Below are 24,396 nucleotides of genomic sequence, written 5' to 3' on the forward strand. Positions count from 1 at the left end.
TGTGAAATAGCTTCACCTGTATTTATTTAATGATAAAACTACAAGACCAGTTCAATTCACTAATGTCACATCATGGACAAACCTTTGACACAAAAACTGGACATTTGTCACAGATCTGCAGTAGTGCTGAAATTAGCGACATTTTTTCTTGGTAAAACCATGTAAAATGTCTTTGTGCTGCACGGTTCAGAGAATCATTGTAACCTGTTTAAAATTCTCACCACAGTACGTTCAACAGCTTTTTCATTAATTCATTAAGCAAGTACGAAGCTGCCATGTTTATGCATGAAATGTATTTAGTGATGTCTTTTCAGTATCAAAAAACAAATTTGCATGCAGAGTCTGAATAGTGTCTTGGACATAAAGCATTTATATCTGTGTCTGGCCAAGCTGAGTGTGAAAGGTCTGTACTGTTTGGGTTTTCTTTGACCAGCTGTCGTTTTACCGTTTAGTAGTGAAAAAAGGATCCTTTTGCTCTCAGTCTTTCAGTAAGTGCCAAACAGTGACTTTCCATAATAGCAATAAATAAGCAAATATTTTATTTAACAGTCTTTTACAATTTCTCTTTAGTATACCAAAACTTTGCCTCATAACATCCAGCTTTTCAAAAGATAAAGGCAAACAGTAAAAAAAAAAAAGAAAAAAACAACTTTTACAGATGCAGAGGAGACTGCACAGACCTTTCCTCTTTGTCAGACAACAATTAATTATTTGTATTTTACTTCATAATCACTGTCAACTGTCACAGGGAAGTGGCAGTGGGTGCTAAGACTTTGGTATTTGTTCATGACAGCACTTAGTGGAAAATGAACTTAAACAAGCTGTCCACATTGTTTCAGTCCAACTGTAAGCTGTAAGTATTAAACATCAGTTAAAATGTCTCCTATCTGTGTGTCAGGAAAAATACCTAATGCAGAACTGTCCTTTGGCCTTTTTTTCTTTTTTGCCTTTTGTTCCTGAAATGATAGAATAGTGGCAAATCGGTTTTATGTATGTAGATTGCTTAAAAAAAAAAACAGCAAAAAAAAGTCTTGACAAAGCCATTTTTGACGGATTCTTCCTGGGCACACGAGGAGGTGAAAAGTAGGATAAGACTTCTGAGAGGAAAGAAAATCTGAGAGTGAAGTTTCACTAAAGTGTACTCTTGTCATGGTGGTGCTTGTTGATGCTTTAAATGCAACAGAAGGTAAATGGGCTGCCAGAGAGGCCTGTCTGGCAGCACCGGGCACCATGCAATTATACGCAGGTGTTTACCCATTTAAGCACTCATTATAATTCAGACAATTCTAAAACTACACTTTCCCTCAGCCAGCATCAAATTTACACCCCTTCTGTATCTATCCAGCACTTTTCTTTGTCACGTCATTCATGTGATACCGAGCTAAAGAAGCCTTGGTGGTGATTATTGATAGACTTTACGTAAACACAAGCATGCAAACCCAACCGTTGTCTGTGACTCTGAGAAAGAGACTCTCTCTCTGTCTGTCTGTCTCTCTCTCTCTTTAAATAATTACTCTGTATAGCAGCTTATCTGTCAACCAGTTATGAAAGCTTTGTAAAGCAAACAACATGCAGAAACAGTATGACAGCTGTCATAACAGGTGCACACAATGCTATGTTCATTTGTAGGCAAATTAATTTATGGCTAGCATTAGATCTCTCTCATCTGACCAAACTTCTGAGCTAACAGTCCGGTACTATACTGAGAATTCCCCTTTAGAACAAATTTCAATGCATTTATTTGCCAAAACTGTTTCCAGCAGCAGATCTGATATGATACAATGAAGAATTCTGAATTTCTTTCTAAGCATTGTGAAGCTATTGATTTATAGTTGACAGTTTAATGACTGTTACTACTGTCCTACTGTTTCTGCCAAGGTCAATTTAACCTTTATGTAGTAAGTATACCGTACAATCCATATACTATATGATCCATGTCAGATTTCTGATGAATTATGTTTATGATTGAGGCTAATGCATTTGTCTGTCTTTTTTGCAGTTGGGTGACTATAAAAGCTCAAATAGTCAAATCAGAGCTTACAGGCTTTCTGCTGTGTTGTGCTTGTAGTAGGCAGTATTCTTCACTGAAGTACCTATAACTTTGTGTAAGGTTAAGTTCCTCCCCAAATGATAAAAGCTCCCAATTTTACCAATCCTGTACACCAGGGTTACAAATATAGACATTAAGTGAGAGAGTGAAAAGCTTGAGCTGACAGTGGAAGCATGAGGATGTCTTGGTATAGGGAGGTTTGCCAGGACCACCACCCCTGACTGGCTGATCACTGTTACATGGGTTTCCTGATTGTTACATAGGTGCCTAGATTGTTGGTGTATGGTGGGTTGCATCTCAAGTCCCAAAGAAGTTTCTTACAGAGAAAATCATAAGCCCTTGCATTGATTTTAATGTTTCTGCCATTTCTGATTAGCATTTTAGGGATTCTGAAATTGAAATGCTGTTTTGTGTTTAACAGGACAAAACAGCTGTCATTCAGATACTGACCTTTTATCTCATTTCTTACAAGGATGTAGAAAATATTGGGTTTTTTTGGGTTTTTTGTCTTTGTTATGTTACTTGTACTTGTTCTGAGATGAAGACCATAATCTTCACCTTAGGCAGAACTATAAGCTCAGTAACCTCTATCTTTGATCTACATTATATTACAAAAGAAAATGGGAATACCGCTTCGGCAAGAAACAATGTGAATATACGTAATATCATGAATGTATGAATATGTCTACACAGACACGGCTGTATCTATTTATAAATCCTGTTCACTTTTCTGGTGTAAATCGTGTTCTGACTTTGTGTTGATGTAGCTAATTCTACTTATTTTGTAGCTCTGTATTTTTTAATCTACACTATGTTTGAAGTATTCCTGCTAATGCTAATCAGCTAATGCTTTTTTTTTTTTTCCAACTCATTTCAGTAGTGTGTTTTATTCAGCCTGTCCTTATACTTATTTCCTAAGGTGGGACGTCTACAAGAGATTGTTTTTTAAAACATATCTGAGGAATTTCTGGCTATCTAAATGAAATTTGTTACTAAACCTTTGTAAGTTTCTAGTCTTTTTACAGCAGCTGTGTTTCAGTGATTAGTGTGGCCAGATGACTTTGTGTTTAAATCCACCCTGTGTCTGAAAACTGTAAGCTCATCTGTTTCGCTGCTGTTTAAGGCCATTCATACCTATGTGTGTATAATGATGATCAGGCTTCTGTTTAAAGCCATTTGTACCTATGTGTGTATAATGATGATCAGGCCTCTGTTTAAAGCCATTCGTACCTATGTGTGTATAGTGATGACTCAGAGTTCAGCCTCGCTCTCTCTCTCTCCTTTTTTTTCCAATTTTGTGTAGAGCTTTGTGTAAATTGGGTTTATTTGTGTTTCTTTGCATCCTATTAAACATCTGTATATATACATACATATATATATATATATGTATGTATGTACGTATGCATATATGTAACCTGTGGCACGTTGCCTGATTTTGAGTTATAAATGTAAAATTTTTTACTCTTGGTAGCTCTTGCACAGACCCGGGGCCTCATTTATAAAACGTTCTTAGGCACAGATTTGATCGTAGAATGTGCGTACGCTCAAATCCGCGCCAAAGTTCGGATTTATTAAAAACGTCTTTGACGTGGAAAAGTACCTAGCTCCACGTCAGGTTCCAACTTGGCGTACGCACATTTCCTTTTGGCGGTGTTGGAGTACTGCAAGTTTTCGGAAATCTTGCAGTAAAAGAGCGCCAACATGCCGTCTGCTGTAGTAGTTGTAGTAGTAGTCGTGGTATGTGTCATGAAATCGCACAGGAATAATTCTGTACTCTAAAGCAAACGCCTTTCGTCCACGGAGTGAAAACTATTATGGGCAAAATAGCTGTTATGACACTGCATGCGTTTAGTAAGCGACCAAATGAATGTAACAAACAGTTTGGTCTACAAGTGTTCAACCAGCTTTTGCTATAGTGCACGGAATTATTACTGTGTGATTGCATGACACATAATTCATTCCATAAACGGCAGACTCACGGAATGTATTTGACCAAAGCCCTTTCGTGCACATTATACCTTCAGTAATATAGCCTATCAATATAATTCATTTTGTACCTTAGCAAAAGCTTTTGCTTTCGTGGACGGACTGTAACGGCGGAGTCACGGAATATATTGTGCTAAATTCCTTTCGTACACATCATACTTTCAGTAATATAGCAAAACAGTTAAGTGGACAACATTTGTGCATTTCGTGCCACAAAAGCATAAATGCTGACCTAGGACATCTATTATGTGAACAGAAATACTTTTATCTCCGAAATGAGTTTCTTTTGTCCACATGGTACGAAGTGCATTCAATCTTTTGTCCACAAAATGAAAAGCACAACGGTCAATTCAGTGCACGTCAGGAATCATCCGTCTTATTTTCTGTGCACGAAAGTATGTGCTCTCTTCAATATTTCGTGGGTACAATGCTAACGAGTTTGTGTTTTACGTGGACAAAACGCGTTACAGTGTTACATGGTTTCGTAATGAATTTACGAGCGTTTCGTAGCACAGAAGGCGTCCTGTCTATGAAAAAAGGTCTGTTACACTTGACGCCCCACAGTGAGCTTCACAATATCTCTGTGAGCCATGGGCTTGGGATGCGAGAGGATGAAACGGACGTAGAGGATCCCCCCTCACTACCCGCTGACTGAATACACGTGCCGCTGCGCTCATGAGAAGACTGCAGTTGAGTCACATGTTATTCCAACAGGTAAGAATGTTATTGGGTAAAAATCAAACTATAAATTCACTTGTCCCAAAAATATTTTTATTTATTTTATTTACTTAGAACCTTTAGCTACTCATGCCGTCTGCAAGAGCAGACCGAGCCTGGTTCATCTGCACCTTCATCAGCAGCACCTAGATATCGGCCTCGCTAAAGTTCTTTTTCTTACACCTCGCCATTATCAAGTACAGGATTTGAGTTTTGATTCGAGCCCCTTTATATGATAATGATATCAATTAAGCGGTGTTTACAAGGCGGAGACCTAAAACCATTCACCTGCGCACAATTTCAAGATCATTTGTGATCATTTGTGATCTGCGCTCTCAAGATTATCGATTATTAGTCATTCCAAAAGTTAAAAAGAAGTCCGCTGGCAACCGAGCCTTTTCTTACCGCTCGCCCTTCCTTTGGAATGGTTTACCTAAAGATGTTAGAGAGGCAAACTCTCTCAATACCTTTAAAACAAAACTAAAGACTTCTCTATTTTCTCGAACTTATGCATGATATAATTTTGATTTTACTTTGTTATAGACATTTAAAGCCCTTTGAGACTATAAATAGTGATATTGGGCTCTAAATAAATATTATCATCATCATTATTATTATTTTTATTTATAGATTTCACATCTGGGAGAGCGTGCGTACGTGTATTTTCTCTAAATTACACGTACGCACATTTCAGAAATGATCTGAGATCAAATGTAGAATGGTTTCTACGCAACTTTTTAATAAATAAGCCCCCGGTCTGGTGAAACAGATGTCCAGTGATGATTTGTGGGGTAAATGTGAGTATTGGACCAGAGGTAGTTCTGTATGGTCTTCATTTGAGACTGCTGTTTCTTCTCTCACTTCCTTTTCCAACAACACTGCCAGGGCTGTCATTTTATTCAGACAGTGCCACAGCAGATGATGCAGGAAAAAAAGATCCTGAACATTGAACCTCAGGGCCCAGGTTAGACACAGTAACTTTGCAACTTATGAAAGTTTTTGTTTTAGTAACGTTTCATGTAATTATGGAAAAAAGGGGTGGGTATCATGAGGAATTTGTAAAATCGCTGGTATTCAAGGTCTTCTCTTCTCTGAGACCTGCATGACTGCAGCACAGTGGTACGTTTTTTGGAACATTAGGCAGTGAGATTCTCCTGATCATGTATGCAGATGAGACATGAATTGTGGGATTCAGAGCTCATTAAATCACCTTTTTTATTTTTTGGTAGCCAGATTCCATCAGTCAGACGTCTTATAGATTTTTCCCCAGGTGAGGCTATAGGGAAAGACCTTGCTCCAGCTCTGTGGATTTTAGAAAGTCTGAAAGCAGGCATTAAAGTGCTTAGAGAGCCTTTTATCTCACAGACACCTAAGCCTTCAGACGAAAGACCTCAGGAATGTTTTTATAGTGACACTTTTAGGAGAGTGAGAACGCCTTCCTTTCCCCCCAAAACTTTTTTGACTGGGAGTATCATCACATATTAAACTTAATTCAAACAGTGTGTGTGTGTGTGTGTGTGTGAGAGAGAGAGAGAGAGAGAGAGAGGGGCGAGGTTTTATGCAGGCACAGACAAAAAAAAAAAAAAAGATCTAAAAAAATTATAACCATGCCCTTTTCATTTATGAATTCCTGCACCAAAGGGGTTTTGACTTAATACACACATTAAATTAAATCTGGTTCAGTTACCTTCAAAACCAAAATAAATGAGTTATTGACTGTCAGTAGGTAAGTATTTGTCTTGGGTGATATTAAAGTGTGCAGCAATGTTCAGGATGCCAACAGAAAAGAATTCCTGTTAAACCCACATGTTTTTACCAGTGGTATTCTTACAGAACACAAACCACAACAGTCATTCCAGTTTGTTCAAAATAGTTGCCATTTTTCAGAACACATTCGAGAAAAATGCACGAACAGGACTTCATGAATGTCAGGAGGGAGAGAAAAGTGTTAAATACACACAGTAGACAAGTTCACAACCAATGCAGCATTTACATGTTACAGGAAACCATCAGCTGACATGAACAGGAGACAGTATGCTAAGAAGACCTTCTCTGACACTATCCCTGTCTAAACATAAAGATGTTTAAACAGTTAACAAAAAGCTAAAACCATTTATATATTCACCACTGAAGAGAAATAAATAGAATGTCCCCATATCTGTAACGCTTTCAGAAACTGGCCCCCATTTCCCCCAGTCTGTATATGTTTGTCACATTACATTCACACACATGAAAAGCAAATCTGAAAATCCCTCTGAATGTAAAATTGTGAAGATGAAGTCATACATTAGATTATTACAAATAATGCTTGGCAGACCACATGAAACTGACACCACAGATTCAAAAAGGAGAGCTAAAAAAACCCAACTGATCAATAATGTATGTGTAGTTTGTAGTGTGTGTTTTAAGCACATCTGTAGTTTGTATTGTGTGTTTTTAGCATGTGTGTAGTTTGTGGTGTGTGTTTTAAGCACATCTGTAGTTTGTGGTGTGTGATTTTAGTGCGTGTGTAGTTTGTGGTGTGTGTTTTTAGTGCGTGTGTAGTTTGTGGAGTGTGTTCTTAATGCGTTTGTAGTTTGAGGTGTATGTTTTTAGTGCATGTGTAATTTGTGGCTGGACCCAAATACTCAACTTCGGATATTTGTTCATTGGGTAGGTAGGCCTATTCGGTTTTTTAATTTTGGGATTCAGATATTCATTTTGTTTTGTTTTGTTTGTCTTGCTACATGTAGGCAACTAATAAAGGCAAACTGCGAAATACATTTTGTCAGCACATTCTTGTACTATGTTTTTACTTGATTGATAGGCTATTATACTGTTAAACCAGTGACGTTGCACATATGGTTTGTCAGGGATTGTCCCGGTTTTAAGCTGGATGTCCCGAGTCCCGACAAATATCTGTAAATCACTAAAATGTCCTGGTTTTCAACATTCACTACCAAATTGTCCCGGTTTTCACCACAATTAAAATAAAAATAATAACATTGTACTTGTTTTCAGCATTTATCATGTTCTGTCCCACTCACTATTACCTAACCCAATCAAAAAACACAAACAACACAGCGTGCGTCTAAATTTAACGCTGATTTGTCTGTTTATGTGTCAATGTGTCGTTGTCAAGGCTGTTGCTAAGACGCTTGTGGCTCTGTCTGACAGAACTGTCAGCACGCTAACGGTTAGCATCATGCTGAAGAGAAAGTCGGTCTTGATTAAAGACCTCCAGAAGGCTGACCCGTTCTGCACACACTGCAGGAGTAATTTTTCAGCCGTGCACGGTGGAAACGCCGACATAAAAGATCATGTTAATGAAAACGGCTACAGTGCATGTAGTAATGTGGGAACGCCCACCCCTCAACCGAATATTCGCCAGTGATTAGCCTACTACTGAAGCTCCGGAGCCAAAAAACTGGTATTTATATGTATTCGGGCCAGCCCTAGTTTTTAGTGCGGAGTTTGTGATGTGTATTAGTGCGTGTGGAGTTTGTGGTATGTGTTTTTCGTGCGTGTGGAATTTGTGGTGTGTGTTTATAGTGCGTGCGTAGTTTGTGGAGTGTGTTATTAGTGTAACATGGGAGTCTTCTAGTATCCCTTTTGATGTGTGTAGTAGTATACCACAGGTTCACTCTTCAGTAAGGAACGCATTACCAGGACATCCAGCACAGCTGTCTGTTGTACAGTCTCCAAATCCCTATGGGAATTACTGTTGTAGTGATAAGGAAATGACAAGTATGTTCACACATCCCTTTTTTTTCCTGGGGGAGGGGGAGGGGTTATAAAGCTATGATTGGATTCAAACTTTGTTCTAAATCAAACTGGGAACAAAGAGCAAAGTGAAGAACAGCAGCGTTTGGTTGTGGGGGAGGGGGAGGGAGGAGAGAAGAATAAATAAGTTCATATGCTGGTTCTCTTATTTCCTTTTATATAAAGTAGGTCAGATTTGGGTCCGAAAGGGGGTGGAGTGTGTGTGTGTGTGTGCGTCTCTGTGTGTGTGTGTGTGTGTGGTAATGTGAAGCACAATTGCAACTGCTGTAACTGTCAGTGTCTTTCTCCAAGGGCTATGCCATTAAACACACTCTAGCAATTACATTCACACACACACACACACATTCATATTCACACACACAGTCCTGTTGTCTGCCACCCAGTTTTTACCCATAGTGTTAACCATAACCATAGTGATAACCATAACCATAGTGGTGGTGAATTTGTGTCCAGCTTCAGCCTTCTGACCTCTTTACTTAGTGTTCTGCAGAGAAATCAGATGGAGACAGAGAAACAGTGTCAGTGAAATCAGATGGAGACAGGGAAACAGTGTCAGTGAAATCAGATGGAGACGGGGAAACAGTGTCAGTGAAATCAGATGGAGACAGAGAAACAGTGTCAGTGAAATCAGATGGAGACGGGGAAACAGTGTCAGTGAAATCAGATGGAGACAGGGAAACAGTGATGGAGAAATCAGATGGAGACGGGGAAACAGTGATGGAGAAATCAGATGGAGACGGGGAAACAGTGATGGAGAAATCAGATGGAGACAGGGAAACAGTGTCAGTGAAATCAGATGGAGACAGGGAAACAGTGAAATCAGATGGAGACAGGGAAACAGTGTCAGTGAAATCAGATGGAGACAGAGAAACAGTGTCAGTGAAATCAGATGGAGACAGGGAAACAGTGATGGAGAAATCAGATGGAGACGGGGGAAACAGTGTCAGTGAAATCAGATGGAGACAGGGAAACAGTGTCAGAGAAACCAGATGGAGACGGGGAAACAGTGTCAGTGAAATCAGATGGAGACAGGGAAACAGTGTCAGTGAAATCAGATGGAGACGGGGAAACAGTGTCAGTGAAATCAGATGGAGACAGGGAAACAGTGTCAGTGAAATCAGATGGAGACGGGGAAACAGTGTCAGTGAAATCAGATGGAGACAGGGAAACAGTGATGGAGAAATCAGATGGAGACGGGGAAACAGTGATGGAGAAATCAGATGGAGACAGGGAAACAGTGTCAGTGAAATCAGATGGAGACAGGGAAACAGTGTCAGTGAAATCAGATGGAGACAGAAACAGTGTCAGTGAAAACAGATGGAGACAGGGAAACAGTGTCAGTGAAATCAGATGGAGACGGGGAAACAGTGTCAGTGAAATCAGATGGAGACAGGGAAACAGTGATGGAGAAATCAGATGGAGACGGGGAAACAGTGATGGAGAAATCAGATGGAGACAGGGAAACAGTGTCAGTGAAATCAGATGGAGACAGGGAAACAGTGAAATCAGATGGAGACAGGGAAACAGTGTCAGTGAAATCAGATGGAGACAGAGAAACAGTGTCAGTGAAATCAGATGGAGACAGGGAAACAGTGATGGAGAAATCAGATGGAGACGGGGAAACAGTGTCAGTGAAATCAGATGGAGACAGGGAAACAGTGTCAGAGAAACCAGATGGAGACAGGGAAACAGTGATGGAGAAATCAGATGGAGACAGGGAAACAGTGTCAGAGAAATCAGATGGAGACGGGGAAACAGTGATGGAGAAATCAGATGGAGACGGGGAAACAGTGTCAGTGAAATCAGATGGAGACAGGGAAACAGTGTCAGTGAAATCAGATGGAGACAGAGAAACAGTGTCAGTGAAATCAGATGGAGACAGGGAAACAGTGATGGAGAAATCAGATGGAGACAGGGAAACAGTGTCAGAGAAATCAGATGGAGACGGGGAAACAGTGTCAGTGAAATCAGATGGAGACAGAGAAACAGTGTCAGTGAAATCAGATGGAGACAGGGAAACAGTGAAATCAGATGGAGACAGGGAAACAGTGATGGAGAAATCAGATGGAGACAGGGAAACAGTGTCAGAGAAATCAGATGGAGACGGGGAAACAGTGATGGAGAAATCAGATGGAGACAGGGAAACAGTGTCAGAGAAATCAGATGGAGACAGGGAAACAGTGTCAGAGAAATCAGATGGAGACAGGGAAACAGTGTCAGTGAAAACAGATGGAGACAGGGAAACAGTGATGGAGAAATCAGATGGAGACAGGGAAACAGTGTCAGAGAAATCAGATGGAGACAGGGAAACAGTGTCAGTGAAATCAGATAGAAACAGAGAAACAGTGATGGAGAAATCAGATGGAGACGGGGAAACAGTAATGGAGAAATCAGATGGAGACGGGGAAACAGTGTCAGTGAAATCAGATGGAGACAGGGAAACAGTGATGGAGAAATCAGATGGAGACAGGGAAACAGTGTCAGTGAAATCAGATAGAAACAGGGAAACAGTGATGGAGAAATCAGATGGAGACGGGGAAACAGTGATGGAGAAATCAGATGGAGACGGGGAAACAGTGTCAGTGAAATCAGATGGAGACAGGGAAACAGTGTCAGAGAAATCAGATGGAGACGGGAAAACAGTGATGGAGAAATCAGATGGAGACGGGGAAACAGTGTCAGTGAAATCAGATGGAGACAGGGAAACAGTGTCAGTGAAATCAGATGGAGACAGAAACAGTGTCAGTGAAAACAGATGGAGACAGGGAAACAGTGTCAGTGAAATCAGATGGAGACGGGGAAACAGTGTCAGTGAAATCAGATGGAGACAGGGAAACAGTGATGGAGAAATCAGATGGAGACGGGGAAACAGTGATGGAGAAATCAGATGGAGACAGGGAAACAGTGTCAGTGAAATCAGATGGAGACAGAGAAACAGTGTCAGTGAAATCAGATGGAGACAGGGAAACAGTGATGGAGAAATCAGATGGAGACGGGGAAACAGTGTCAGTGAAATCAGATGGACAGACAGGGAAACAGTGTCAGAGAAACCAGATGGAGACAGGGAAACAGTGATGGAGAAATCAGATGGAGACAGGGAAACAGTGTCAGAGAAATCAGATGGAGACAGGGAAACAGTGATGGACAAATCAGATGGAGACAGGGAAACAGTGTCGGAGAAATCAGACGGAGACGGGAAAACAGTGATGGAGAAATCAGATGGAGACGGGGAAACAGTGTCAGTGAAATCAGATGGAGACAGGGAAACAGTGTCAGTGAAATCAGATGGAGACAGAAACAGTGTCAGTGAAAACAGATGGAGACAGGGAAACAGTGTCAGTGAAATCAGATGGAGACGGGGAAACAGTGTCAGTGAAATCAGATGGAGACAGGGAAACAGTGTCAGAGAAATCAGATGGAGACGGGGAAACAGTGTCAGTGAAATCAGATGGAGACAGGGAAACAGTGTCAGTGAAATCAGATGGAGACAGGGAAACAGTGATAGAGAAATTGAACAATGAAAGGGAAACAGACTTGGTCTACAGCACTGGCGCTTCTGTACTACAGTCATTTACAAAACAATGTATTTTTAGGTGGCAAATCATTGCCGTATGAATTACGATTGGGATGACTGGTTAAATGTTACATTCTGACAGAACATTCCTGACCTGTTGTCTTACAAAACAAATATAGTTTATAGTTTTACAAAACAAACACATCCCAGGAGCCTGTTTCCAGTGGCCTGTCTAACATTTTTCTCACCTCCTCTTTTGAGTTCAGTGGACCGGAGCTCATGGCCAAGGAGCTACTGATGAAGAACACAAACAACATGAGTTGTTACAATGTAATACCATTCAAACATACCTGACACAACCTAGACACACTTCAGTTCCATTTGAAAAATGTCAGACAAGTTGTCAATGAGAAGTGAACATGAGAGGATTCTGCCTCAGATATAGCACAAGAGCTCTGGGAATTTTTAAGGTTCAATGACAGTTTATGGTCACTTCCTGAAGAGTATATTCTAAACTATTATCAACACAAAATTTATAATGAATTTATATTGTTATGTAAAATTTACAATGAACTGATAATGTTTGGTTCTCCTACGGAAATATGTGATTATGCTCAAAATGTCAAGTGAGATGAGACTCCTGTGGTGTTGTTGTTCCTGTTTTATACCAGGGACTCCCCTTTTTGTATATAGGGGCAAAGGCGGTGCCCTGTGCAGGGACTTTGGATGTGACAGTGCAGCACTTTACTCAACAGCATGTCCTTCCTGACATCAACCTGTGTGTAAATCAGACCTGTGTGTAAACTGTCCTTTCAACAGCCTGTTATTCTATGGCTGAGAGTGGCCTTGGCCCTCCATATGCACTCTGTGTGTGTGTGTGTGTGTGTGTGTGTGTGTGTGTATGCGTATGTGTATGTATCTGTGTCTGTGTGTGTGTGTGTGTGTGTGTGGGTGTATGTGGTATTCAGCTTTTGGAGGGAGGCTACTTGCACTGAATCATCTTCCTCACTTTATTAATTTGCTGTTAAACCTCATGTTCATACAGTGCTTTCATATTTGTTGTGTATTTATAATATTCATCATGTTCTTAACATAATTTAACAGGTGAATACGTTTATAAATACAACTGAAAGTTTGTTTTAGAAACTCCACAAGTCTATATTTATTGTCCAAATATACTGACAGGGTCTGAACAGTTACTCAGCTGAAAAACAGTCACACACTTTTTCCCATGGCATCTCTGCACATGAGGCCTATTTCTCCAAGTAGAGCGCAACAAAAAGTTTCACCTGTTCAAACAAAAGTCTGAAGAGAAACTGATGTGTGTGGGTAGAACTACAAGCAACAGTACAACCCTCGAAACTCTCCAAAAAGACTTTAGTACGTCCAATAAAAGACACATCAACATGTAGGCAGCTTTGAGTGAGTGTTTGGATCCTCAGTTGTAATAATGTAGGTTTAAATAATCAAAGCAACTGCTGGCCAAGACAAAATAACGTGTCAGATGGCTCTTTATTTAGTCTGAAACACAAGGTCTGTTCTTCTTTTCAAATGTACCGATAGATGCACTTCTACAAAGAATTCCGTTTCACAGTGATCTCTTTCAAAAGGAGCTCAAGTTTCTGGATTCACCACACTCTCATACACATACCTTCCCATCTGTCTGGATGCATTCTCAAAGAACTTGGTTTTGGAGGCAACGCTGTGGAGAGAGGGAGAGAGAGACAGTGTGACACTCGGTGTCTGATCTTCTTTAATGTTGCTGTAGATCACACACATAAGCTTCAGCATCCTGGAGTTCAAATGAACCAAACTGCAACTACCTCCACACCCGTGGTCTCATTAGGCCTGGGCGTCCGAGGCCACAGCCCCAAATGAATAGCCCCAGATCTCTCTCTTTTTTTTTTTTTTACAAAAATAAGAATAATTAAAAAGTAGCCCTGGATCTATTCATCTGCTATTCCGATCGTGCATTAAAGCCCGCGAAAATAATATGATGCAAGTATGTTTGGTAGTTATGGGATGATATAGTTATCTCACAATTTGTTCATTTTGTGTGAGCATGAGAGAAAGAGAGAGGGAGACAGAAAGAGAGGGAGAGAGAAAGACTGAGAGAGACAGAGAGAGAAAAAGCGCACTCTGGTTACAGGGTTTGTCATTGTTGGCATCTGGTGGGAGCTAGCTAGCTAGTTTTACTCCTGCTGCTGAAAAAAAAAATAGTAACGAGGCTGAATGAGAACTCTGATTGCACTGATTTTGTTTATTTTGATTTCATGTTGTGAAAGCCTGCCTACTCACCTGACCAGGACCTCGCTGTTAAAGTGAAAAGGTTAAAGATCAAAAATACAAAGCTGGAAGGGCTTTCTGAGACCTAATATTACAGCCTCTCTCTCTCGCGCGCGCGCACACACACACACACACACATATATATATAAAACACACACACACATATATATATATATATATATATATATATAATACACACACACACACACACACATATATAAAATACACACACACACACACACACACACACACACACATATATATATATATATATATATATATATATATATATATATAATACACACACACACACACACACACACACACACACACACACACACACACATATATACACACACACACACCTATTGTCCATCCAGGTCCACTGACCTCCATTCTATGAAAATTAAAGAATAAGAAGCTAACCCTAACCAAAAACAGACACTGTCAATAAAACCTCTCACACTGTCAGACTTTGAGTTTCACCAATAACAATAAAAAATAAAATCTCTCATAAAAAGCTGAGTAAGCTTCTGAGGACCTGCTCTCCAGTCCTCAAAAGTAAAGCCTTTTCAGTCAGATTTTACTGTATTTGTGGGGAGCCCCCATTCACCCTCTGGTCCTCATTTATAGAGACAGGCAAACCCTCAGACACACACACACACACACACACACACATTATTCATGGCCTGTTGGGATGTAATGCTGTGACCAAATAGACTGTTTAACTGTCTGACTGAGTAAGAGCCAGTGCTGGGTCTGTTTTAGGGGAAGAGGATTGCTATTCTGACAGTGTAAAACAGACCATTTCAAAACAACAGCCTCCTTCAGACAGATGTCTCAGCCTATATCAGATACAGTTTATTACTGTTTTCCACTATACCTATTTTCTTTAAGAGTGTGTCATTTGTGTGTTTCATTTAAGAGTATGCCGTTTTGTGTGTTATGTGTGTCATTTTGTGTGTTGTGTGCTGCTTTGTGTGTGTCATCTTGTGTGTGTCATTTTGTGTGTTTTTATTAAGACAGTGGTTTTCTGTTTGCGTTTTTGAAGGGTGCCATCTTGTGTGATCTTGTGTGATCACCAGTTGAGAATGCAGGAGGAGGCAGGTTTTTTGCTTCTTGTCTTGATTGACATTGTAATTGGACGAGGATTGTGTGTATGTGTGCCTGTGTGTGTGTGTGTGTGTGTGTGTGTGTGTAAGCGTATACTCACTAGGATGCTGGTGTCTGATCGTTGTGTGTTTTCTGTGCTGGGGTTGTGCGTGTAGGAGGATCGGGGGGACGGGACGGAGGTCTACAGACGGTGTGTTTCTCAGAGTGAGGACGCCCTTTTATCCCCTCATTCTCTCCTGTTGCAAAGACACACACACACACACACATACAGTCTTAGTCTGAGGAACAGAACTCATCAAACATACAAACAGGCCCTTTGCCAAATCTTAGCAGTACATGGTGAAAAACAGACAGATTTAATTCATTAAAGTTTATACATAATATGCATTCCTTATTCTCCAAGTCCTAAAGTTTGTCCAGTCGTTTATCAAGTGCTTTGGGTTTTGCAGCAGTATTACCATCTTTGGCACTCCGAGGAGGTAGCCTCCTACCCTGGAACGACTGTGCCCGCCCCACAGCCACTCCAGAGTCGCCATTGGTTGTTGTCATGGCATCCGACTTCTGAAAGCCGTCCTGTATCCGGGCGACCAGTTTTGCTACGTCAGAGTCAGAGTGACGGTCTAGGCCGAGGGAGGGTTTGGTAGGGGGGAGCTGCCGTTGGGGATGGAGACAGGGTGGAGGAGAGGAGATAGGAATGGAAGGAGGAGAGATAGGAGGAGGACCCAGTTTAGTCCTCTGGTGTGGCAGTGGACTGGTGTGGGTGTGGTCTCTGTCTGACTCCACCCCTTCCACCCAGGGCCCATTGTTGGAGGAACCATTTTGTTCCTTTCCTATGAGACACAGGCAGATTTCGTGAGAACAGCATAGAGTAACATGAAAATTCAAACTCTCAGATTCAATTTCTGTTTTAAACTGTTAGTCCCTTCCAAGAAATACTGACTCAATTGCAATTGTTTGCATCTGATGGAGCAGAGACCACCCAACAAGCTAAACAACTCAAATCATTGCATGCCATAGCTATGCTAATTATGTTAACTGTTAGTGCAGTTAAGCTGTTTCACATCGAAGCATTGAAGAAGGATGTGGATAGAGTTTACCTCATTTGCAGAGAGACTTTCTGCTCACATTGTGTGACATTACCACTACATAAACAATGCTAATATAGGGATTTTCATATTACTTTATCGTATACCTTCATGAGTATGAATAGTGCAAAATCTGTATATTCAAAATCTGCATATACATTTTCAGCTCGAGGTGCAACAAAAAAGCAACAAAATTACAATTTAAACACCTTTACCATAGAAGGAAAGTGAGGACATTTTTTATTGACTTCAGATATGTAGTTTGAGAGGAAAACAGTTTACAGAACCAATCTAAAGAAATAAAGAGAACATAAGTTTTATGTTTTGTTTTTTTTTCCCAGGAATGTAATCTTCATATGTAGAAGAAATAAGGCAACAGATCATGCTAATGTAAAAAGCCCTAGGATAGTGATAACAAGGTGACTGTTCTGAGGTCAGCCTGGTCTTGATTTAGATTAGCTTTAACTGGGGGTACTGATTTAGGATCAGTGTTTATGATATGTTTCACATTATGGCTGTACTAACACAGTGTGAGAGCCAAGGACACCGGTTTACGTAACAGCTGTGTGGAAATGCTAGTCTAAACCATACACATTCACACACAAACATGCCAGCTTTGTGTAGGCCAGTCAAAACTACATTCACAACTGCTGTAAATGCCCCGAAGGTGTACATGTAGACACACACACAGAAACAAACAAACAAACAAAAAACTTGTGCAGAGACTCAGCAGAGAGCAGCATGCATTGCAACATAAATGATAGTGCTCATAACAGTCAAGAAAACAAAGTAGAATATTGATGAATTTATAGAATATAAACAGATTATTGATGAATTTATAGAATATAAACAGAATATTGATTAATTTGTAGAATAAGGATAGAAAATTGATTAATTTATAAAATATAAACAGAATATTGATTAATGTATAGAATGTAAGAATATTGATGAATTTATAGAATATAAACAGAATATCGATTAATTTGTAGAATAAGGATAGAAAATTGATTAATTTATAAAATATAAACTGAATATAGATTAATGTATAGAATGTAAGAATATTGATTAATTTTCAAAAAGTACACAGAATATTGATTAATTTGTAGAATAAGAATAGAAAATTGATTAATTTATAAAATATAAACAGAATTTTGATTAATGTATAGAATGTAATAATATTGATTAATTTTCAGAAAGTACACAGAATATTGAATAATTTATAAAATATAAACAGAACATTGATTAATTTATAAAATATAAACAGAATACTGATTAATGTATAGAATGTAAGAATATTGATGAATTTTCAGAGAGTACACAGAATATTGATTCATTTGTAGAATGTAAATAAAATATTGATTAATCTATATAATGTAAGAATGTTGATTAATTTATAGCATGTCAGTAGAATATTGATTAATTTGTAAAACAAACAGAATATTGATTAATTTTTAGATTGTAAATAGAACATTGATTTATCTGTGGAATGTAAATAGAATATTGATTAATGTATAGAATGTAAGAATATTGATGAATTTACAGAATGTAAACAGAATATTGATTCATTTATAAAAATAGAATATTGATTAATCTGTAGAATATAAATAGAATATTGTTTAATTTATAGAATGTAAATAGAATATTGATTAATTTGTAGAATATAAACAGGATATTGATTCATTTATAGAATGTAAATTGAATATTGATTAGTTTGTACAATAGAAACAGGACATTGATGAATTTAAAGAATGTAAATTGAATATTAGTTAATTAGTAGTATATAAACAGAATATTGATTAATTTGTAAAATTTAAACGGAATATCAATTAGTTTGTAGGATATAAATGGAAAATTTATTAATTTCACCATAAAAATTAAACTTTAAAAAAAATCTAAAACTTTATTCGTGAAATCTGCAGATTGAAACAAAAACAGTCAGAACATAAATTCTCTCATTTATGCAGTCAGTGACAGCCCAGAATGAAGTTAACAACCTCTAAGTCAAAAGGAATTTTTAGCAATTAAATGTGCATTAGTTGCTAAAGGGGGATAACACAATGTCTCCGGTTTTGTTAGTACCAATGACACATTTATTAGACACACACACACACACACACACACACACACCCCTTGCTGAGAGCAGGAACCGACAGAAAAAACCCCACAAAAAATCAGAGAGGATGACAATATGTCAGTCTGAATCGAAGACCTCCACGCAAACACACAAACACACACAAGCCTCAGAAATGCAACACTTTATCACAGAGCTGTGTGTGTGTGTGTGTGAGAGAGAGAGAGAGAGAGAGAGTGTGCGTGCGTGTGTGTGTGTGAGAAAGAGAGAGAGAGAGAGAGGGAGAGAGAGAATAGTACACATCTAAGAAAATTACAGAATGAAAGAGAGACAGCAAAAGGAGAGGGAGCGAGAAAGTGAGAGTCAGAGAAAGAAAGAGAGAAGAAACGAGACAGGACAGAGCGAGAAAAGGAGGGAGACAGATGGAAAGAGAAAGGGAGAGATGATAGAGCAAATCAGGGAGATAAAGGGAGAGGTCACAAGCAGAGGGCTGTTTAAGGTGGCAGGGTTTAGGATGGCGTGGGGTCTACAGAAAATTATCCATAAATTTCAATTATTTTCTTTCAGCAATTGGTGCTTATTTCACTGTAAGAAGTGACAGTGGTGGTTGGTGATGGAGATGACGATGATGATGATGAGGAGGAGGATGAGGATGATGATGATGATGATGATGGTGACGATGAAGGTTAAGAGAGAGGAGGTTCATAATTACTCTCGCCATCAGGAAGCTGAAGGGCAGGGTAAGCTCGTGGAGGACGTTTAGAGATTGTAATTGGCTGTCGCTTTCTTGGAGTCACTCTTGGGGGTGGGACTGGGGGAGCTGCACTTTCTTCAGGAGGGCCCCCGAAGATCTGACATCATCAAGTAAAAACATGATGTCATCAGAATGAGACACTTAATTTAACTGATTTACTCTGAGATGATGAAATGAATGCTCGTAACACCAGTCTTAAACAAAATTAAATTCACACACATTGTCACACACTTAAATACATCTACTGCCACAGTTAAAACACACACAGTCACACATTCAGTTCCTCATGGAGTCACTCATTTGGTTCTACACTGCCTAAGGAATATCACACACACACACACACACACACACACACATATTACTCACACAGACACACACACACACACACACACACACATATTACTCACACAGACACACACAAACACACACAGACACACACAAACACACACACACACACACATACACACACACACACACATATTACTCACACAGACACACACACACACACACACACATATTACTCACACAAACACACACAGACACACAAAAACACACACACACACACACATAAGCGCTTCCTCACCTTTCCGAAGTCTTCAATGAGAATCTCTATAACAATATTCTGGAACTTTATATCCATCATGGCTGCCACAGTCTCTTCCTCTGCCCTCATCAGGGTGGGGCCAAAAATAACGCCCATGTTTGATGGGGTCATGAGATTTTCAGCACTTTGGGCACAAACACTGAGGAGAGAGAAAAATGACAGAACAGTCAGAGATGGAGAGGCCTCTGCACCAGGCAAAGCTCCTTCAGTCATTCCCACACATACAGGTTTCCACTCGGTTTAATGAACAGTCATTCCCACACGTACAGGTTTCCACTCGGTTTAATGAACAGTCATTCCCACACGTACAGGTTTCCACTCGGTTTAATGAACAGTCATTCCCACACGTACAGGTTTCCACTCGGTTTAATGAACAGTCATTCCCACACATACAGGTTTCCACTCAGTTTAACGAACAGTCATTCCCACACATACAGGTTTCCACTCAGTTTAACGAACAGTCATTCCCACACATACAGGTTTCCACTCAGTTTAACGAACAGTCATTCCCACACATACAGGTTTCCACTCAGTTTAACGAACAGTCATTCCCACACATACAGGTTTCCACTCAGTTTAACGAACAGTCATTCCCACACATACAGGTTTCCCTTTTACTCAGTTTAACGAACAGTCATTCCCACACATACAGGTTTCCACTCGGTTTAAGGAACAGTCATTCCCACACATACAGGTTTCCACTCAGTTTAACGAACAGTCATTCCCACACGTACAGGTTTCCACTCGGTTTAATGAACAGTCATTCCCACACATACAGGTTTCCACTCGGTTTAATGAACAGTCATTCCCACACATACAGGTTTCCACTTAGTTTAATGAACAGTCATTCCCACACGTACAGGTTTCCACTCAGTTTAATGAACAGTCATTCCCACACATACAGGTTTCCACTCGGTTTAATGAACAGTCATTCCCACACATACAGGTTTCCACTCAGTTTAACGAACAGTCATTCCCACACATACAGGTTTCCACTCAGTTTAACGAACAGTCATTCCCACACGTACAAGTTTCCACTCGGTTTAATGAACAGTCATTCCCACACATACAGGTTTCCACTCGGTTTAATGAACAGTCATTCCCACACGTACAGGTTTCCACTCGGTTTAATGAACAGTCATTCCCACACGTACAGGTTTCCACTCGGTTTAATGAACAGTCATTCCCACACATACAGGTTTCCTCTCGGTTTAATGAACAGTCATTCCCACACATACAGGTTTCCACTCGGTTTAATGAACAGTCATTCCCACACATACAGGTTTCCACTCGGTTTAATGAACAGTCATTCCCACACATACAGGTTTCCACTCAGTTTAACGAACAGTCATTCCCACACATACAGGTTTCCACTCAGTTTAACGAACAGTCATTCCCACACGTACAAGTTTCCACTCGGTTTAATGAACAGTCATTCCCACACATACAGGTTTCCACTCGGTTTAATGAACAGTCATTCCCACACGTACAGGTTTCCACTCGGTTTAATGAACAGTCATTCCCACACGTACAGGTTTCCACTCGGTTTAATGAACAGTCATTCCCACACATACAGGTTTCCTCTCGGTTTAATGAACAGTCATTCCCACACATACAGGTTTCCACTCGGTTTAATGAACAGTCATTCCCACACATACAGGTTTCCCTTTTATTAAGTTTAATGAACAGTCATTCCCACACATACAGGTTTCCCTTTTACTCAGTTTAATGAACAGTTATTCCCACACATACAGGTTTCCACTCGGTTTAATGAACAGTCATTCCCACACATACAGGTTTCCTCTCGGTTTAATGAACAGTCATTCCCACACATACAGGTTTCCACTCAGTTTAACGAACAGTCATTCCCACACATACAGGTTTTCACTCAGTTTAACGAACAGTCATTCCCACACATACAGGTTTCCCTTTTATTAAGTTTAATGAACAGTCATTCCCACACATACAGTCTGTTTCACTCAATTTAATGAACAAGAACCAAACATTTTATTTTGGAGGTATGAACAATATTATTATCATATGACGTGGTAAATATAATCTCCTTATTATTGGGAACATGTCATTTACCAGCAGAACTGAATAGCCATATTATTGAGTTGCCAAACACTGTGGTGGAGCCAGTGACCTTTGGACCATTCAGTCTTTGGTAAACAAAGGTCCATTTAAACTAGTGTCTGTGCTAATTACCACAAAGCTCTATCTCTGCTTGGCTGTAAAATGCAGCTCCCATCCCTCTATTAACATCCCTTTCTGCGTCGACAGATAGACAACCTGATCACAGACTGTTTTGTCTGATGTATGCTGTCTGGATTCCGCAGTGGTAGTGATGTAACAGTAAAGTAGCGATGTAATAGTTCACAAAGCTCCTGGCTCTGTGTGTACTGTGACCAGGGGTCTCTCCTGAATGACGTCTTAGTCCAGAGGCAAAGAGAGGAAATGCCCACTGTAAAAGGGCTGGCTGGCAGAGAACGGCTCAGTGCCCCGTGGTCACAGTGAAATCGTTTGTTAGGATAAAAGTTGTGAAATAACATGTGACCTGTGCAGGGCTTTAGGCTATTAAACAGGCCCCAGCATGCAGATGTTTGTAATGTGTAGAAATATGTGAAAATTATATCAAAGCAAGTGTTAGATTTACACAGTCTTTGCCCAGTGGAAAATTTTCCAGTTCACCAGTCACGTAGAATGCCTCATTATGAAGCACCATTACACTCTTAGTGGTCTCTGTTAGGCTTCACTTCACATCCCAGCACTGTTACACTGAACTAGTCTGTCTACATGATTAATGACGGAGGGATGTTTAAATGAAAAGTGGATTAATTAAAAACTGTTATTTTTTGTTTGGTGCGTCTTCACCAAGTGCTTTATGTGCTATGTGAGGGAGATTAATTGCTTAGGACTGCAGCGTGGCCCGATTCTGGGTTTACAAACAGACCACACAAATGATCTTGCATTTTTGCTCACTGCACTGTACTCTGGGAGTCTTTAGGACCATTTTCTGTCTATTTTTAAACGGAAAACAAGGCTGTATCCTTTAAATGTCCCAGAACTTGCCGTTGAGATACTCCCAACCAGTTTAACTTTCATAAAGCTACAGTACTTTTTCCACTGACTGGCTGATGGGAATTACTTACACACAGGCAGCACTTTGTGGTGCAAACATAAAAACCTTTCAGCTGTGCCAATTACAAAACACACTTTTTATGAAACATACAGCACAGACGGAGCAGGAGTCCAGTCAGACTCCACTCTGATGATGGTTTGGTTGACTAAAGCTGTTTTACAAAAATGACTGTAGAGTGCCTGGCCTTTTGTCTTCATTCAACTCTCCCGAACAAGTTCTCCTCCATGTGCACACAATTTACAAGTCACTCCTTACACCCGAGGCTTTGGCTAATCCTTTAATCAACACCGTCAGTGCTGACACATTCAGCTCTGAGACGTAATTAGACAAGAATGCTGATGCCATGGAAGTGAAGCACAGTGTGTCTACCACAGCCAGAGCACATGAAGGTGGAACAGCTCTTAGTAGAGTCAGTGGGTGAGGAATAACTAATGAGGAATGACCAATGACTGTGGAATAACCAATGAGGAATGACCAATGAGTGTGGAATAACCAATGAGAAATGACCAATGAGGAATGACCATAAATTCAGATAGGCCCACCCTCACCTGACCAGGTGGCGAATCAGCAGCTCCAGCATCTGGCGGTTGCATTCTGGCAGTTTGTAAACAAGGGAATGAACAGCACCTGAGCGGTAATCCAGGTTCTCTGATTCTGAAACACACACGCACACATCCTGAAGTAAAACACACATACACACGTGTCCTAAAGCGAAATACACACACGTCTTAAAGTAAAACACACACATGTACATCCCAAAATGAAACACACACACACACACACCCTAATGTGATACACACACACACGTCCCAGAGCAAAACACGCACACACACCCTAAAGTGAAACACACACACACACACACACACACACACACACACACACAAGTCCTTAAGTGGAGTCAGAACACAAGACTATTGGCATGTTGGTAGGATTTGTCTATGTGCAGGTCTATGGATGTGTTCACACTGCAATTTACATTTTACATTCACTTGTGTGTGAGCCATGTCACGTAGTGTGACCCATGTCTAACAGCTGTGTTTCAATTACTCATGAGTTCAAAATCACATGCATATACAACTGAATAAAAATCAGTGCAGTAAATGTAACTGTTAATTTCTCTGTTAATTCTTCCCTCTTTTCAAGTCAGCTAAAAACTTGGCCCAAATCTTTAGAACTGTTATGTGCTCCTGCAAGTTCTATGTGCTGTTTGGGGATGTTATTTTTGTTTCTCTCTCTCCCTCTCTCTCTCTCTCTCTCTCTCTCTGGGGTTTTGATGTTGAGTCCTGTAGGTGGTGTTTTGGCAGGGGGTTTT

General features: G+C 40.0%; 1 protein-coding gene across 1 annotated transcript in view; it reads right to left on the reverse strand.

The window, feature by feature from the left end:
* Positions 1-8,712: 8,712 nt before the first annotated feature.
* Positions 8,713-24,396, reverse strand: part of ophn1 (oligophrenin 1) — a 52,044-nt gene continuing 36,360 nt past the window's right edge. Inside the window, exons 17-24 of the mRNA XM_030792409.1 lie at positions 23,633-23,738; positions 19,922-20,081; positions 19,297-19,435; positions 15,887-16,258; positions 15,529-15,664; positions 13,681-13,731; positions 12,278-12,323; positions 8,713-8,999 (exon numbers count right to left, since the gene is read on the reverse strand). Of these exons, the coding sequence (XP_030648269.1) occupies positions 8,988-8,999; positions 12,278-12,323; positions 13,681-13,731; positions 15,529-15,664; positions 15,887-16,258; positions 19,297-19,435; positions 19,922-20,081; positions 23,633-23,738 (1,022 nt within the window). The 3' untranslated portion in view covers positions 8,713-8,987. The remainder of the gene's footprint in view (positions 9,000-12,277; positions 12,324-13,680; positions 13,732-15,528; positions 15,665-15,886; positions 16,259-19,296; positions 19,436-19,921; positions 20,082-23,632; positions 23,739-24,396) is intronic.

Source organism: Chanos chanos, chromosome 15, assembly GCF_902362185.1.
Source record: "Chanos chanos chromosome 15, fChaCha1.1, whole genome shotgun sequence".
Lineage (NCBI taxonomy): Eukaryota > Metazoa > Chordata > Actinopteri > Gonorynchiformes > Chanidae > Chanos > Chanos chanos.